Here is an 18,539-nt window from a genome sequence, read left to right as displayed (position 1 = left end):
TTCGGGCAAAAACAGAGCATCGATGCTGCAGCAGAGTTTATGGAGACTGTTGTCAGGTTTTGAACACATTAACATTTCTTTAGTAAATAAATACGAGGAGCATGATTAAACGCATGGGTCACACACATACAGTATTTCAAAATCCTAATCATACCGATTACTATAAATAAGAAACAGAGCGCCAGGCTTATTTTCATTCACCGCGCAAAACTAAAACACGGAAAGCGACCAAAGACCTAATGATCTCCCAGCTTTTCGTTTAATATCCACACACAGTCTCTGCCTGGTCGCCGCAGAAGAGGAGCCCAGCAGTGACCCCTCGATGGAGGCTGATAAATGTTAAACCGGTTCCGTGCTCTGCTCACTAGATAACCGAGTCGGTGTTTAGACCCTCTGTTGTTTACGGTGTTTCTCCAGGGTTCTTCGGCTCAGACTCAAACAGGACAGATCAGTGAGCTGCACTTATCACCTGAGACCTGTCTGCGGCGTGTCGAAAGAGAACATTGAGCAAGACGCTGATAATTGAGTCCTTCTTAAGAAACGCTGATTTATTTGTTTTCCCGCCGAGGACGCGTTCGTGTTTACAACGAGACGCACGTGCCACTGATTTAGTTCCCGAGCGGTACAGTGACAGTCACATCAGGGAAGTAGTTGTGTAATTGAATCGAATCTCGAGATGGAGGGGGAGTGTGTGTACAAAAAGGGTTTATAAAGATATTCAATGTTTAAGCTGCTGCACATTTTAATTCAGTCTCGACGCGCGCGGCACTTTACGGTTAAACGTGCGCCGTCCATCTGAACCCCAAGCTTTGAAATAATAGAACGAAAGCTGCACGCTTCACTACGACACGCTTTCCTTCCTGCGAGCTCCCGCGCGTCTCCTAACCAACACCACCAATGCTTTCTGAACTTCAGGTAACGCACTCCGGTGTACCGTGCGCGAAAAGAGGCCGACAGTGACGCTGCGTGCAGGAGACGAGGAAGCTCAGCCTCTCCGGGTCCCGCAGACCGACAGATGCGTGTCCTAATGATGTTGGCATATTCACACGACAGCGAGCGATCCAGCGCTGCTTGGCGGCAGCGAGCGACTTCTCCGACACCTTTTTATAAGTCTGAAGTCTTTCCCCTCCACCCGACCTGTTAAAACCACGCCTACGGAGCGACACAATTGGTCCGAAAGCGTCAAAGAGCCAATCAACAGCGGGCTGCTGCTCAAAACACGCAACACATCCGCGCCGCAGAAGCCTATGGAGTTCAGAAGCGCTGGGAATATCTCCGTGCTGGACCCTCGCGCTGAAATGTGTGTGCGGGAGAGAAAGTGTGCGTGCGAGCGTGTGAAGGTGTATACCTCCGACAAGTAAAGACAGAGGAATTATTCCGACGCAGCGAAATATTTCAACACATCTCTTTGGCAGGACTCGGGACGATCTCATTATCAGCGGAATGTCTGTTTCGCAGACACCCCAAGGACCCGGACGCGCGCCGCGAGCTGACGCGCAGTGACTCGGTCGTTTCTTTTATTTTGATTTTGCCAAAAGACGAGCCGCGGCGATTCATGGATGGCCGCTTCTCACTTTCTCTTTTAGACACTTTGCTGGAATCCAGCTAAAGACGCAATTAAAGAGACTCACGCGTCGCGGGGACGCCGGACTCGGTGGAGGACTTTCAGCCGATCGCACGTCGATTTAAGGAACACCGCGTCTGCTGGCTGGACCTGCATGAGCTTCCCGATGAGAGATCCAGTTCTTCAAGGATCCAGTATGGCATATCACCCGTTTTTACCTCACCGGGGTCCGGAATTTGCCATGAGCGCAATGCTGGGTCACCAGCCGCCCTTCTTCCCGGCCCTGGCTCTGCCGCCGAACGGCTCGCTGTCTCTGCCCGGGGCGCTGGGCAAACCGATCATGGAGCAGCTAATGGGCGCCGCGGAGACCGGCCTTCACTTCTCCTCTCTGGGACACCAAGCCGCCGCCGCGCACCTCCGGCCCCTGAAGACCCTGGAGCCCGAGGAGGAGGTCGAAGACGACCCGAAAGTTCACCTCGAAGCCAAGGAACTCTGGGAGCTTTTCCACAAGCGCGGCACAGAGATGGTCATCACCAAATCTGGAAGGTAAAGCGGAGTTATTCGATAAATGAGCCGCGCTTCGGATTTAATTAAATGAAACGCAGTCAGAGATTATAGCCGCTATCAAACGATTTATTGATCTGAGTGACTCACAGATTTCTCGAGAGGAGAGAGATATCTGGACAGTCCGATTGCTTTTTATTGTTCGTTCTATTTTTGTCTGGGCGTGTGTGGGCTTTTTTTTTTTTTTTTTTTTAGAGCAACCCAAGTCGAACGAGGCCTATAAATGTTTGAATCAAAGCGCATCTTTGTTTTAAAAAACAGATGAGTTGTAGTTTTATTTTAGTGCACGCAAATATCTCTAATAAAAAGTGTATAAATATACGCAAATAAATCCAGACGAGCGAACGATTCTTTCTACTCCGAAGCTGTTTCTAAAGTTGCGTTCAGTCACGTTTGATTCGTATATTTTAGTTGAGTCGTAACGTGAAAGAGTTTAGGTTTCAGATTCTTGCAGATTCGGGGTGTTTCTCAAGTTAGGGCCGACTGGGCCTAGCCTTTCATCTCACTGCTAAATCGCTCAGGTCTTTAATGTTTCTCTAGAAAACTCAATTCAGTAGAAGTGAAGAATCGGGCTCTTTATAAAAACTAATCGAACTTTCTCTTCTCCGCAGGAGAATGTTCCCTCCGTTTAAAGTCAGATGCACGGGTTTGGATAAAAAGGCCAAATATATTCTGTTGATGGATATCGTTGCTGCTGATGACTGCAGGTATAAGTTTCATAACTCTCGCTGGATGGTGGCGGGAAAGGCTGACCCTGAAATGCCCAAACGGATGTACATTCACCCCGACAGTCCGGCCACCGGCGAGCAGTGGATGTCTAAAGTCGTCAATTTTCACAAACTTAAACTGACAAATAACATCTCTGACAAGCACGGATTTGTAAGTGTAAGATTTGTATAAACTTTTATTATTCTCCTTCTTATTATTAGTATTATAATAAATCGCATTTGCGTGCGTTTATATGTATTTTTCGTTACAAAACGCTTTAAGACTCCAAGAAGCTTGCATTGAGTTATGATTAGAATTCAATTTTAACGACGTGCACACAAATAATAAAAAACAGGGCAAAAAGCATGCAGTAAGTGTGCCCGATGTGCACGGTTTTTACTCTTTAAAATGTATTTTATTAAACACTAAAAATACCGTTTATTAAAATCTATCGTATTTATATTTCAGACGATACTGAACTCCATGCACAAATACCAGCCCAGATTTCACATCGTGAGAGCCAACGACATCCTGAAGCTCCCGTACAGCACGTTCAGGACCTACGTGTTCCCGGAGACGGACTTCATCGCTGTCACTGCCTACCAGAACGACAAGGTCGGTCGAGACACCGTGCCTCTTCATCTGCCGTAGATGAGTATTTAAGAGCATGCACCGCGACCTCGGAGAAGAAGAAGAGCGGCACTTTGGTCGAGAACGTTACTACGCGCTGCGTTTCTCGATCTATTTATTATCTGTGTCCCTGCGGGGCCTTCACCTCAGAGCCTGGTCACACACAAAACTAACTCTCACACTCTCACACACACTGCTTGTGTTTTATTTATACGAGTCCAAAAAATCAGATCTTCGACACATTGTTTATGGAAATATGTGCGTGCGTGCGCGAGCGCGCGTGTGTGTGTGTGTGTGTGTGTGTGTGTGTGTGTGTGTGTGTGTGTGTGTGTGTGTGAAAGAATGAGGAGAGGGAGGGAGGAAGGAAGGGAGGACTAGCCATAGTGGGAGGGACTGAAGAAGAGAAAAAGAGATTCAAAAATGGTGTGTGTGTGTTCGTTTATTAGAAATGTAACGTAACCCTTAAGACTGCAGGGAAGTATTGTTCTCGCGCTGGATGTGTGTGAGGTGTCGGGCGGGAGGCTGCAGATATAAAAAGGTCCTCAATATTTATGAGCTGGAAATGCCCCCGTGTTTCCTACAAATACCAGAAACTGAGACAAGTCACTGCAGGCGTAATACGGGTGCTTTAATTCAGAACAAGTATATAGGCCAGACCTTTAAACGATCAAATCCCGTCGTGATAGCAGCGAGTCCCTCAGCTCTAGTGTGTTCTGAACGGGTTTCAGTGGGACGCGCGCACACACACACACACACACACACACACACACACACACACACACACACACACATGAACAACGTGAAGTTCTCTTAAGTCGTGTTATATCGTTTCCGTGTTATTATATTTCAGATAACTCAGCTGAAAATCGATCACAATCCCTTTGCGAAAGGATTCCGTGACACTGGAAATGGGAGACGAGAGAAAAGGTACTGAACTTCTTCACCCTGTAGCTAGAACAGCATTCCTTGACGTTCTCGGGTTCAGAACGCTGCGAGTTTAATCGTAAAGAAGTCAAAAGTCAAGAACTTCTTTGACTCCAATGCAATGAAAAGGTGGTTTAGGTTAACATCGATTCGACGTTTAATTCCCGCAGAAAACAGCTGGCTCTGCAGTCCATGCGTTCTTATGAAGAGCAGCAGAAAAAAGAAAACGGAACGTCAGATGATTCTTCTGGAGAACAAGCGTCCTTCAAATGCTTTCGACAGGCTTCGTCTCCTGCGGTCTCAACCGTGGGACAGAATAACTTAAAAGGTACGACAGTGTGTGTGTGTGTGTGTGTGTGTGTGTGTGTGTGTGTGTGTGTGTGTGTGTGTGTGTGTGTGTGTGACGAACACGCTATTTAATTCCAGATCAAAATACAAACAAATCGCCTGGATATTATTTGCAAATATTTTAGCGCTCTTTGGAGAGCAGCGAATTAAAACACATTCAAATCTGTTTCTGCAAAATCCCCAGATTTCTTTTCACGTGCATTCTTCATTAACCCCGACTGTGCTTTTACTCGTTTAGAGCGACGTGCACGTAGCGTTTAGAAACAGACACTTTCAGTTAGATCCACTTGATTGATTGATCGATTGATTGATTGGTCGGTCTTTGGCAGATTTTTGCGACAGCGATGAAGATAGCGAAGACGAAGACAAAGACGGAAACGTGAAAGAGGGGCCCGACTCGAGCAAAATCTCCACCACGACCGAGGACTCCAAGGAGCACGACGCGACTTTAAGCAAAAGCCTGTTCGGGGAGAGGAGAACTGAAAAGAGCCGGGACCCCAGACAGAGTCCCATCACCCTGATCTCCAGCACCACCCGCTCCGGAGAGGAGCTCAAGAGCCCGGATCAGAGCAAACCCGACGACAGCCGGACAGGGAGCAAAGAAAACTACATGCCTTTGACTGTGCAAACAGACGGCGCTGCGCACTTAAATCAAAACCACTTGCACAATTTCGGATTTCCGCCGGGTCTGGCCGGCCAGCAGTTTTTCAATCACTTGGGTGGCGCCCATCCGTTCCTCCTGCACCCCGGTCAGTTCAACATGGGAGGCGCTTTCTCGAACATGGCCGCGGGGATGGGCCCGATCCTGGCGGCCGTTTCCTCCGGAGGGGTCAGCTCGATGGACGCGAGCAGCATGCCGTCGCCCTCGCAAAGCCTGACGGGAGCTCCGCTGCCCTTCCACCTTCAGCAGCACGTCCTGGCGTCTCAGGTAAGACGGCTCGTGATGAGCAGCGTCTCAGGGATGCTTCGCTCCTGCCCTGCGGCTTGTTTTAGGGCCTTCGTGGCCGCGTTTGAGACTTTGGAAAAAAAACGAGGTGTGGCGCGTCTTGCGGCGTTTAATGGTCTTTGTCGCGCAGTCCATAAATTGTCGGCAAATATAGAACAACTGGAGATTAGCAATAAAGCTGCTCTTGACGGATGTGTGCAGATTCGAAAAGCTGTTTTTATATGTGCGCTGAAGCCTGTCCGTGCCGCGCGAAGATTTCTTCTAAAATGAATTGATCTCAGACTCCTGTGTTTTCGACAAGAACCTGTTCGTTGCCATTAATGGGAACTTAATGAATCTACGAAACACAGAAGGAACATTTCAAACCGCACTTACAGGCTTTTGAATATCTGTGTGTGTGTGTGTGTGTGTGTGTGTGTGTGTGTGTGTGTGCGCGCGCGTCCCTACATAGCAGAAAAGTAACCAAAAATAGTAGCATATCAATTATTCATATTTCTTTTTAAAGTCAAATTGAAGTTTGCAACGAATCCACCTAAACAGCTCGCTTCGTGATTTAAATAAGACAAAAACGAGAGAGTATATAGTCTACAGAACATACAGCCAAGACTTCTTTCTGAGTTAAAAAACACGCCTGTGTGTGTGTGTGTGTGTGTGTGTGTGTGCGTGCGTGCGTGCGTGTGTGTGTGTGTGTGTCAATGGAAGAGGTGTAAATATAAATGAAGTACAAGGGAACGAAAAATGAGGATTTGCTCGAAAAAGGCGCGCGTTCAGGTTTTCTTTTAACGACTATTATGTAATAAGTTATTAAGGACGCGTGTATTATTCGGCTTCATGGAGGCTTTGTTTCACGAAGTCACTTCACGTGCTTGATTTAGTTCATCTCTCTGTCTCCGTAGGGTCTGGCCATGTCCCCGTTCGGAGGGCTCTTCCCGTACCCGTACACGTACATGGCCGCCGCCGCAGCCGCTTCATCCGCCGCCTCCTCATCGGTTCACCGCCATCCGTTTCTGAACGCGGTGCGGCCCCGGTTACGGTACAGCCCTTACTCTTTACCGAGCGTCCCCGACAGCACTTTGCTCACGACGGCCGTCCCGTCCATGACGAGCGGCGCCGTGGATCTGAAGGGAGACGCCTCGGCGGCTATGGACTCCGAGATGACCGGCCGCTCGTCCGGTTCGGTGTCGCTGTCTCCTAAACCGTGCTCCGAGAAGGACTCCAGCAGCGAGTTACAGAGCATCCAGCGCCTGGTCAGCGGCCTCGAGTCCAAGCCGGACCGGGCGCGCAGCGTGTCTCCGTAGACCCCGGTTTACAGCACGGACCCGACCGGAGGAACGATCAGACTCGAAATGCACTTTGGTAAAAAACAAACAAACAAAAAAAAAAAATCAGCGCGTAGATGTATGTTGTTCTTTTGTTAAATTAAAACAGTGATTTTTTTCCCCCCTACTATGAATACCAGAGAAGTATTGAAGAGTTCGGCGATGATGTGAATAAAGCTGCTGCTGCTCTTTTTGTTCTTCTTCAGGTGACAGTCATTTAATTTAAAACGCGCTCCGAATCGGTTCTTGCTTTATTTGAAAACGTATAAATGATTGAGTTGGTGTCCGGAGGAGCACTGCATGTCGAAGATTAGACTTGATCCAGACTGCTTCTGTTTCTTCTTTTAAGTTAATGCTTTCTTCTGTAGACTCTAAGATTCACCAACAGTACAATCTAAACTGCAGATGTTTGCAATGTGACGGAGAAAACACTTTCTTTATATATATATATATATATATATATATATATATATATATATATATATATATATATATATATATATATATATATATATATATATATGGTTGTCGACGTTCTTATGGTGTGGCATAAAAAGAAAAGAAAGAAAGAAAGATAAACCTTCAATATTAAAGCTCTCTCGTGTTATTTCTATCTCTAAAATGAAGATACTCTTTTTTTTTTTTTCTCATGTATTTTGTGTTTTTCACATCATCCACACCACGGTTCGGGTTTAATTCGTCAGCTGCCCACATCTCTGGGGTTTTTTCTATTTATATTTATGAATATGAGAAATGAGGAAAGACACAGACCACTGATTAGTCGATGAACAGACGCGGTACTAAAAGATACTTATAAAACACAGCTTGGAGATGAACCGGGAAGGATCATATGGTTAGAATAAATACTAATGTAAATAACGATATATATATATATATAACATATTTATGTAATTATTTCATATGAATATTGCTTGTAAATACAACCGAGGTTGTTTGTTTGTTTATTTGTTTGTTTGTTTGTTTGAGGGAGCTTCACTTAATTTATTCTTGACGTGTGTGAAATAGTTTGTGAGCCTTTCCTTGTTCCTCGCGTCTCCTCCGCGTCTGTAACTGATCTAGTTTCTCTAGCAGACAACAATCATGTGCCATCGTTTTCATCAACTGTTGTGTGTTTAAGTGCTTTGGTTCAAACTAATTAAAAACGATAACACAATGCATCCGTGGCTTGAAAGTAATCACACTTATTTCACGGCGACTGAAAAAGCGTGTGTGTGTGTGTGTGTGTGTGTGTGTGTGTGTGCGTGTGTGCGTGTGTGTGTGTGTGTGTGTGTGTGTGTGTGTGTGTGTGTGTGTGTGTGTGCGCGCGCGCGCGTCCCAATCAACTTCTTGTGAGCTTGAACTGCCAACAATTAAAATAATATACATAAATAATAATAATAATAATGAAAAGTGCAAAAAAAAAAAAAGCAAAAAGGAAATAAATATTTTCTCAACGTGTTGATTCATTTATTACGATCTGATGAAAAACAAAACACGTTTTGGCCTTTATTTCTCTGAAACGTGATCGAATGAAGAAAACTAAGCGCTTCTCTCAGAAGTGAGGAGACTTTCTGAAGAATAAAGAAGGATCCTGAGAGGATGTGTACGTGAGGCTGAGAGAAAGCTTCAGTGTTTACGTGGACCGAGGTGAACCTGGAAGAATGTAAAATAACTGAGTGGTTTTCTCCAGAGTCTCGCTTATCAGGAATCTATCTTTATTTGTATAAAGTCCGGTTAATAAGTAACGGCTTCGGCGCTGAAGAACGGCGATAAACAGCACGTAAACTATCGCAATCGCTGCTTCTATTGCTCACCTGGCGCCTTCGTTATCAGAGCCCTGTTTATTACAGTCTGCCGCGGACGAGCCGGGCGCGCGCCCCCCGGCGTTCCCGAGCGTTCCCGAGCGTTCCGGCGCGATCCCGGCGCGGTAAAGATCACGGCGCGGTTCACGATATAAGGAGCCTATCGATGACATCTGACAAGCTTCCCGTGTTTGAGATACACAAACCTAAAAAAAACATCCCAGAAAAGCTAAGACAGATCGTTCTGAAGTCACTGGAACGGAAAGCAGAGAAAGTCTAAAAGAGAGAGTTCACGCAAGATGAGAACAATCTTTTTTTCTTGGAGCGCAGAAGACGTCTCGGGAGAATGAAATGTTGTTTGGAGCAGAAATAAACACAGAAAAGCACCCCTAGATGCCTCTACAGGCGAAAGATCCTAAAGTTTTGTTTATGAATAATCAATTACGTAATAATGCAAATAATAGTTTGGAAAAAGACAAAAACATACCATTAAAAATCAAGCGAGAATAAAATACACGGATAAACTAAATGATTATCCTGTGTTTTCAGAGAAATATAGACTTGACTATTAAATAATTCTCTAATGGTTTTTATTTGATTGTTTCCCAGCAATAATAGTTTCCACCGAAATAATTCTTTCTTGCGTTCAGATATAAACTATTATAGTTTGATCACAAAATCATTCCTATTGTGTTTTTTTTTAAAGCTCACAATTAAAATATTCGACACTTGATCTGTTTAAATGACTAGTAGTTATATGAACACAGCCTGAAAACAAGGATCTAGAACATTATTAATGAGGAGCACCTTCGAGTCGGATCTGTGATATTAAAGCGCCCTCCTCTGGAGAACATCAGAACCAAGGAGTGAAATATAATACATAAACATATACATATCTTCAGTAGCTGACGACAGACACACACAGACACACACAGACACACACACACACATAACACACACAACACACACACACACACACACACACACACACACACACACACACACACACACACACACACACACACACACACACACACACACACACACACACACACACACACACACACACACACACACACACACTCACACACACACACACACACACACACACACACACACAGACACACACACACACACACACAGACACACACACACACACACACACACACACAGACACACACACACACACACAGACACACACACACACACAGACAGACACACACACACACACAGACACACACAGACACACACTCACACACACACACACTCACACACACACACACACACACACACACACACACACACACACACACAGACACAGACACACAGACACACAGACACACACACACACACACACACACACACACACACACACACACACACACACACACACACACACACACACACACACACACACACACACACACACACACACACACACACACACACACACACACACACACACACACACACACACTCACACACACTCAAAACGAAGACTTGTTGTGTTACACCTTATATAATTCTTCTTAGCTGTTAAAGTCCTAGTTTGGTGCTCACTGACAAACAGAGATTCCTGGGAACATCTTCTTATATTTTGACAGAAGAAAGGAAGGACACCCAGTAAAGGACAGGCTCTAATGATAACGATGTTGACGTTGGTTCCACACCCAGATGTGTGTCACACAAACACACACTTTGCACTCAAAAGATGACTCATCTGCATGTCGCTCATCACGGAGAACACACACGTATCTATGAAGCATGCGAGCGCTCACCTCCACCCCTGCTCCCGGCTACACTCCGGCCCGCTGAAGCTGTCTGCTCTTTCATGTGTTCAAGCGTTCAGCGTCACACACTCGGAGAGAAGCGGCCTGGCGTGAGATCAGACGAGAGAAACCTGCCGCTGTTAACTCCTTCGTCTGATTTCTACCCAGACACGTTACTTCTACGATCCTCATATTTATACTCATCTATATCTGCTCTGAAAGAAAGGCTTGTTTTAAGGCGAGTGGTTGAGGTCCGTATATTTGATCTACGTCTAACTTTTTTGTTCTGTTTAACTGTAGCTCAAATAAATGATTTGCAGCCACTTATCTTTAAAAAACTACAAAATACAGAGTGTACAAAAAACACAAGATGTTTCTGAAAATATTTATGATTATTATGATACAATGTTTTTTAAGGTAAGTGGTTTCAAAGCACTCAAATTTAATTGATCTACATTTAAATAAACTTAAATCATTTTAGCTAAAATAAATGAATTGCAACCACAAAAAAAGTTAGTCAGTTCAATTCATGTTTTCTTTCAGTGCATGATGCATGAAATGCTCCCTAACCGAAACATCTTTATTCATTTATTTTGTTTCTCTGAAGAGGTGTGCACGACCAGAACCCGTCCAGGGACCGGTCAGTGAGTCCAGACTCATATCCTACTGTTTCCTGGACTCTTTACAGAAACAAGCTCCTGCCGGTTCTATGTCTGTGGAGATATCTCAGTGCTCGTGGGCTGTGTTTGAGCGGGTTTGGGAGAACATGCTCCGCTGATCCACACCAAGCAGATGAAGGTGAGGCTTATGCTTTCCATCACATCTGTGTCGTGTGGGTGGTCTGGAATAGAGTGAAAATAATGGCTAAACAGGAAATCAAAAACAGGGATTTATATGGAACCATGCCTCAGGATACGGAGCAGAACGGTTTCTCTCTATTCACTTACATACCATTAAAAATAATCATATTTAATAAGCCAGCAGGGTCACACTCAACACTTGAGCTCCTCAGAAACAGCACAAACTCACAAAAACAAGTCCAGAACGTTTCTTGGACTCATGCTGCGTCCTGATTGGTTGGTGATCACATGACTCGTGTACAGATGGTTTCTGGGTCTTCTACGAGTGTATTATACACAAAGAGCGTAGAAATGCACAATATATGATTATAGAAAGTGAAAGTGGTTCTATGAACCTGGTTTTCTGGGTTCTGGAGTCCTGACGTGTCTCTAATCAATCACACCGAGATTGAATTCATTCAAATAGAATTATACACTAGACACCGTCTGAAGAGGATCAACACCTTTCCTCAAAGATCCCCAAAACTAAAATGCAGAGGTTATTAATATTTGCCGTTTTATTGATTGATTCTTGTTTAATTGATCAGTTATTGACACTCGAACCTAAATAATAAATGAATATCATGTATAATAGTGTATAGAATAACGATTGAAAACAAAAACATACAAAATGCATCGCCCCTATTTTTGAATTCATGAATCACACCGAACTAGAAGATGTGTTTGTTTTCATTTCAGAAACCTGAACATCCTGCTCTTAAAGACACCGGACCTGCTTTGAGTCAGAGTGAGCGGTCAGAGACTCGTGGTCAGGCAGCGCCCCCTTCTGTACACACACACACACACACACACACACACACACACACACTATTGTGAATATTTGAATTAATGAGGACTGAATGTGAACAGCAAGACTGAATATAATATATATATATATATATATATATATATATATATATATATATATATATATATATATATGTATAATATACATGTTACCTCTGGGAGATATTATCAGGAGTCATGGTGTTAGCTTTCACTGCTATGCTGATGATACTCAGCTCTAGATTTCTGATACACACCAAACTGAGAATCTAACAGAATGCATAGTCGATATAAAAAGCTGGATGATGAGTAACTTCTTAATGTTAAATTCTGAAAAAACAGAGGTGCTAATAATTGGACCTAAAAACCCCACATATAATAATCTAGAACACAGCCTATCACTTGATGGCTGCTCTGTTAATTCTTCATCATCAGTTAGGAACCTAGGTGTGCTGTTTGACCGCAATCTTTCCTTTGAAAATCATGTTTCTAGCATCTGTAAAACTGCGTTTTCCATCTTAAAAATATATCTAAATTACGACCTATGCTTTCAACCTCTAATGCAGAAATATTAATTCATGCGTTTATGACCTCAAGGTTAGATTATTGCAATGCTTTATTGGGTGGTTGTTCTGCACGCTTAATAAACAAACTTCAGCTAGTCCAAAACACAGCAGCCAGAGTCCTTACTAGAACTAGGAAGTATGATCACATTAGCCCAGTTCTTTCAACACTGCACTGGCTCCTATCAAACATCAGATAGATTTTAAAATCCTATTAATTACCTATAAAGCCCTGAATGGTTTAGCTCCTCAATACTTGAGCGAGCTCTTATCACATTATAGTCCTGCACGTCCGCTGCGTTCTCAAAACTCTGGCCATTTGATAATACCTAGAATATCAAAATCAACTGCGGGCGGCAGATCCTTTTCCTATCTAGCACCTAAACTCTGGAACAATCTCCCTAACTCTGTTCGGGAAGCAGACACACTCTGCCAGTTTAAATCTAGATTAAAGACACATCTTTTTAACTTAGCCTACACATAACACACCAACACACCTTTTATTATTCAAATCCGTTAAAGGATTTTTAGGCTGCATTACTTAGATTTGCTGGAACCGGGAACACTCCTCATAAAATACGATGTACTTGTGACATCGTAAAAAGAATGGCATCTACGCTAATATTAGTCCTGTCTCTTTCTCAATCTGTTTTCACAGTTTGTATCCAGACTAGATGGTGGATCAGCACACAGAGATTATGTTCATCAGAGACCAGAACACCTAGATGAGCTCTGTGGAATGATCACCAGATCCTGATGCACACACACACACACACACACACACACACTCACTCTCACACACACACACACACACACACACACACACACACACACACACACACACACACTCACACACACACACACACACACACACACACACACACACACACACACACACACACACACACACACACACACACACACACACACACACACACACACACACACACACACACTCACACACACACACACACACACACACACACACACACACACACACACACACACACACACACACACACACACACACACACACACACACGCACACACACACACACACACACACACACACACACACTCACTCTCTCACACACACACACACACACACACACACACACACACACACAGTCTCTCACACACACACACACACACACACACACACACACACACACACACACTCACTCTCACACACACACACACACACACACACACACACACACACTCTCTCACACACACACACACACACACACGCACACACACACACACACACACACACACACACGCACACACACACACAAATCACACACACAGGAAGTTAAGTGCTAAGTCATTTACACTATCTGACACAGGAGAATTGACCCCAACTGAGTCTGGGCGTCCGGTCAGAGGAGTCTGGTTTCTCCCAAGGTTTTTTTTTCTCCATTCTGTATGGATGGGGTTCTGGTTCCTCTGTCTTCTTTGTTGGGGACACTTAACTTCTAGTGATTTAATGTTGAATTGATTCCAGAGTCCGTCTCTGCATTTAATAAGAAACTGTTCACTCTCTTCATTATACATCCCTGTCATTGTATTCTTCTACTTTATACTGTACAGTGCTTTGATGCAACCTGTGTTGATAAAAGCACTATATAAATAAAAATGATTGATTGATTGATTGATTGATAAGGTTATGAGTATTAGGAGTAGTTTTCTCTTCATCTCTTTTAAACGGCGCTAAATCACTGAATTATAACACCGTCTGTGATGCTTTGGCTTTCCGTTCTGTTTACGGTGAAGGTTACTGCATGCTTACTATCAAACTACAAGACGCTTTCTCTACATGGTTCCAGAACATTTAACATCTGAAGAAACTTTCTATTTCACAGAATCTTCTTTGTGGTGAAAGACTATATTCTTCAGATCATAAGAAGGTAAGAAAGAGATGGTTCTTCTGTGGAATCACCTTTAAAGCACCTTTATTTTAGGGGTCTTTTTTATTCTTTTATTTCAAACTATTGCCAGAGCTGCTGGAGTCTGAGCGACTGCTGCTGGAAGAAAGAAAGTGTGTCTCTCCACAAGATGGAGACATTCACCCTCTTCTAGATTTGTTTAAAGGTTTATTCTGAAGAAGACTACTATACTATGAGCGTGTTTGTAACTGTTACAGAAAAAGAAAAAAACATTTAATCAGTAAATCAATAACTTATACGTAATCTTATAGTTAAATACTGCCAAGTGCATTATCCTGATATATAGTTATATAAATATATATATATATACAGTACAGACCATAAGTTCTCATTCAAAGAGTTTTCTTTATTTTCATGACTATGAAAAATGTAGATTAACACTGAAGGCATCAAAACTATGAATTAACACATGTGGAATTGTATACATAACAAAAAAGTGTGAAACAACTGAAAATATATGTCATATTCTAGGTTCTTTTGCTTTGATTACTGCTTTGCACACTCTTGGCTTTCTCTTGATGAGCTTCAAGAGGTGGTCTGTACTGTATATGTAAAGAAGCAGATCCATGCTGGAGAAATGACTCAAAACTATGAATGCATTAGCTCAGACACGGGGCTTTATTCATATTATTTTGTAGAATATATTACAGTTCAACTACAGCTAATCAGAGACAGCTAAATCAGCTAATTTTAGAATAGTTGTAGTTGTTTTAAGATTCATGGAGAAGTTGTGATTAATAACTCAGGATAATAGTTACACACGGATCATTATACATGTGACCAACAAAATAAATAAATATAGAATTAAGTAAATGAACTAAATACACATCAGAAGAGACTTTGGAAAATGTGCTGAATCTTGAGATTCTAGACAACTGAGCTCTACTTATGAAAGTTATGAAATAAAGCCACTAAATGATATTAATAGACAAACATAGACAAGACACACATTTCTGGGGTAGAATGGGTTCAAGAAAATAAAACGGTGCAGTAAAACTTTGTATTCAATTATTTATTCAGTACATGACTTGCGTTTTTCCATCTTAAAAATATAGAAGACCTATGCTTTAACCTCTAGAAGAAATATTAATTCATCGTTTATGACCTGTTGATTATTCAATCTTTATTGGATGGTTGTTCTGCACGCTTAATAAACAAACTTCAGCTAGTCCAAAACTGTATAGCAGCCAGAGTCCTTACTAGAACTAGGAAGTATGATCACATTAGCCCAGTTCTGTCAACACTGCACTCCTATCAAACATCGAATAGATTTTAAAATCCTATTAATTACCTATAAAGCCCTGAATGGTTTAGCTCCTAACTTGAAGCTCTTATCACATTATAGTCCTGCACGTCCCTGCGTTCTCAAAACTCTGGCCATTTGATAATACCTAGAATATCAAAATCAACTACGGCAGATCATTTTCTAAGCACCTAAACTCTGGAACAATCTCCTAACTCTGTTCGGGAAAGAGACACACTCTGCCAGTTTAAATCTAGATTAAAGACACATCTTTTAACTTAGCCTACACATAACACACCAACACACCTTTTATTATTCAAATCCGTTAAAGGAAGGCTGCATTACTTAGATTTGCTGGAACCGGAACACCTCATAAAATACTCTATGTACTTGTGACATCGTGAAAAAGAATGGCATCTACGCTAATATTAGTCCTGTTTCTTTCTCAATCTGTTTTCACAGTTTGTATCCAGACTAGATGGTGGATCAGCACCCAGAGATTATGTTCATCAGAGACCAGAAAACCTAGATACGCCCGTCGACAGATCACCAGATGATTAAGTCATTTACACTATCTGACACAGCTGCGTTTAAAATTGAACTGGAGGTTAAGTGCTGGGCGTCCGGTCAGAGGAGAACTGACCCCAACTGATTTCTCCCAATCCATTCTATATGCATGGGGTTTTGTTTCCTTGCCGCTGTCGCCTCTGGCTTGCTTGGTTGGGGACACTTAACTTCTAGTGACTATCGTTGAATTGACTACAGAGACCATCTCTGCATTTAATAAGAAATTGGTCACTCTCGTCACTATATATCCCTGTCATTATACTGTACAGTGCTTTGATGCAACCTGTGTTGTTAAAAGCGCTATATAAATAAAAATGATTGATTGATTGATTGACTTAAGAAGTCCCTTAAAGAAGTCTCCTGTTGTCTCGGATGAGAACTTCATACACCATGAAAACCTAGCAAGACTTTACAGACTGCTGTATAAGAAGTGTTTAGGGTCCTGTTCAACACACCCACGAACATTAAAACTACCTATAATTCAAATAAGCAAACGATAAAACTGGCTCGCTGAATATTAGATACTTTTCACACAAAAGCACTTTATATATATGATTTGATCAAAGATCAGAAGCTAGATTTGCTTTGTTTGACAGAAACCTGGCTAAAACCAGATGATTGGATCTAAATGAATCTACTTTCCAAAATTATTTCTTAAAATGAGCCACGTTTAAAAGGTAAAGGGGGAGGTGTTGCTACAATTTATAACAATATTCTCAGTACTTCTCAGGGGCAGGCTTTAAGTATAACTCATTTGAAGTTGGACACAGCACAGATTTCATCAAAGAATTTGCTGATTTTCTAACTGAGTTAGTACTGGCCGCAGATAAAGTCTTAATTGTTGGCGATTTTAATATCCATGTTGATAATGAAAAAGACTCATTAGGATCAGCTTTCTTAGACATTTTAAACTCCATTGGGGTTAGACAACACGTCTCTGGACCTACTCATTGTCAAAATCATACTCTAGATCTAATACTGTCACATGGAATGGATGTTAAAATGGTTGAAGATATTTCAGATCACTATCTAGTCTTGTGTGAACTCTGTATAGTTAAACCTGTAAACTCTGCACCTTATTACAAGTATAGTAGAACCATCACTTCCACCACAAAAGAAAGCTTTCTAAATAACCTTCCTGACTTATCTCAATTCCTTAGCTCATCCAATACGATGCAAAAACTTGATGATGTAACAGAAACTATGCACTCTCTTTTTTCTAGCACTTTAGATACAGTTGCTCCTTTGCACTTAAAAAAGATAAAAGAAAACAATCTGACTCCATGGTATAATGACAACACACGCACCCTAAAGAGAGCAGCCCGGAAAATGGAGCGCAGGTGGAGAAAAACCAAATTAGAAGTATTTCGTATTGCCTGGCGGGAGAGTATGCTGTCATACAGAAAAGCATTAAAAATAGCAAGATCTGATTATTTTTCATCCCTTTTAGAAGAAAACAAACACAACCCCCGGTATTTATTCAGTACAGTGACTAAATTAACAAAAAATAAAGTGTCAACAGGTGCTAATATGCCCCAAGAGTATAGCTGCAATGAGTTCATGAATTTCTTTACTTCTAAGATTGATACCATCAGAGATAAAGCTGTAACTAAGCAGCCGTCAACTACAGTTTCACATCAGATAGTGAGCTTTAGATCTCCTGAGGAACAATTACACTCTTTCTCTATTATAGGAGAAGAAGACTTGTACAAACTTGTTAAATCATCTAAACCAGCAACATGTATGTTAGACCCTATTCCATCTAAACTATTAAAAGATCTGCTTCCAGAAGTCATAGATCCTATTTTGAACATTATTAATTCATCATTGTCATTAGGATATGTTCCCAAAACCTTGATCCCAAAGACTTAGTAAATTACAGACCAATCTCTAATCTCCTTTTCTGTCAAAGATACTAGAAAAGGTAGTATCCTCACAACTGTATTCCTTTTTAGAAAAAATGGTGTCTGTGAGGATTTCCAATCAGGTTTTAGACCGTACCATAGTACTGAGACTGC

The 18,539-nt window shown here is 42.2% G+C and overlaps 1 protein-coding gene across 2 annotated transcripts; it reads left to right on the top strand.

Moving 5' to 3' along the window:
* The first annotated feature begins 336 nt into the window (after positions 1–336).
* Positions 337–8,177, top strand: tbx3a (T-box transcription factor 3a). Of its 2 annotated transcripts, none has more exons than XM_043237255.1 (7): positions 337–2,110; positions 2,740–3,013; positions 3,305–3,451; positions 4,317–4,393; positions 4,561–4,718; positions 5,068–5,666; positions 6,581–8,177. In XM_043237255.1, the coding sequence occupies exons 1-7, from the start codon at positions 1,719–1,721 to the stop codon at positions 6,980–6,982; spliced, it is 2,049 nt and encodes a 682-aa protein (XP_043093190.1). In that variant the 5' UTR covers positions 337–1,718; the 3' UTR covers positions 6,983–8,177. The 2 variants fall into 2 exon arrangements, with proteins under 2 accessions (XP_043093190.1, XP_043093191.1); XM_043237256.1 differs by having other exon boundaries at positions 340–2,110; positions 2,740–3,007.
* Positions 8,178–18,539: the final 10,362 nt, after the last annotated feature.

The sequence above is a fragment of the Puntigrus tetrazona genome, chromosome 4, assembly GCF_018831695.1.
Source record: "Puntigrus tetrazona isolate hp1 chromosome 4, ASM1883169v1, whole genome shotgun sequence".
Lineage (NCBI taxonomy): Eukaryota > Metazoa > Chordata > Actinopteri > Cypriniformes > Cyprinidae > Puntigrus > Puntigrus tetrazona.
Note: the sequence above shows the minus strand (reverse complement) of the source record. Positions and strands in the feature narration are given on the sequence as shown.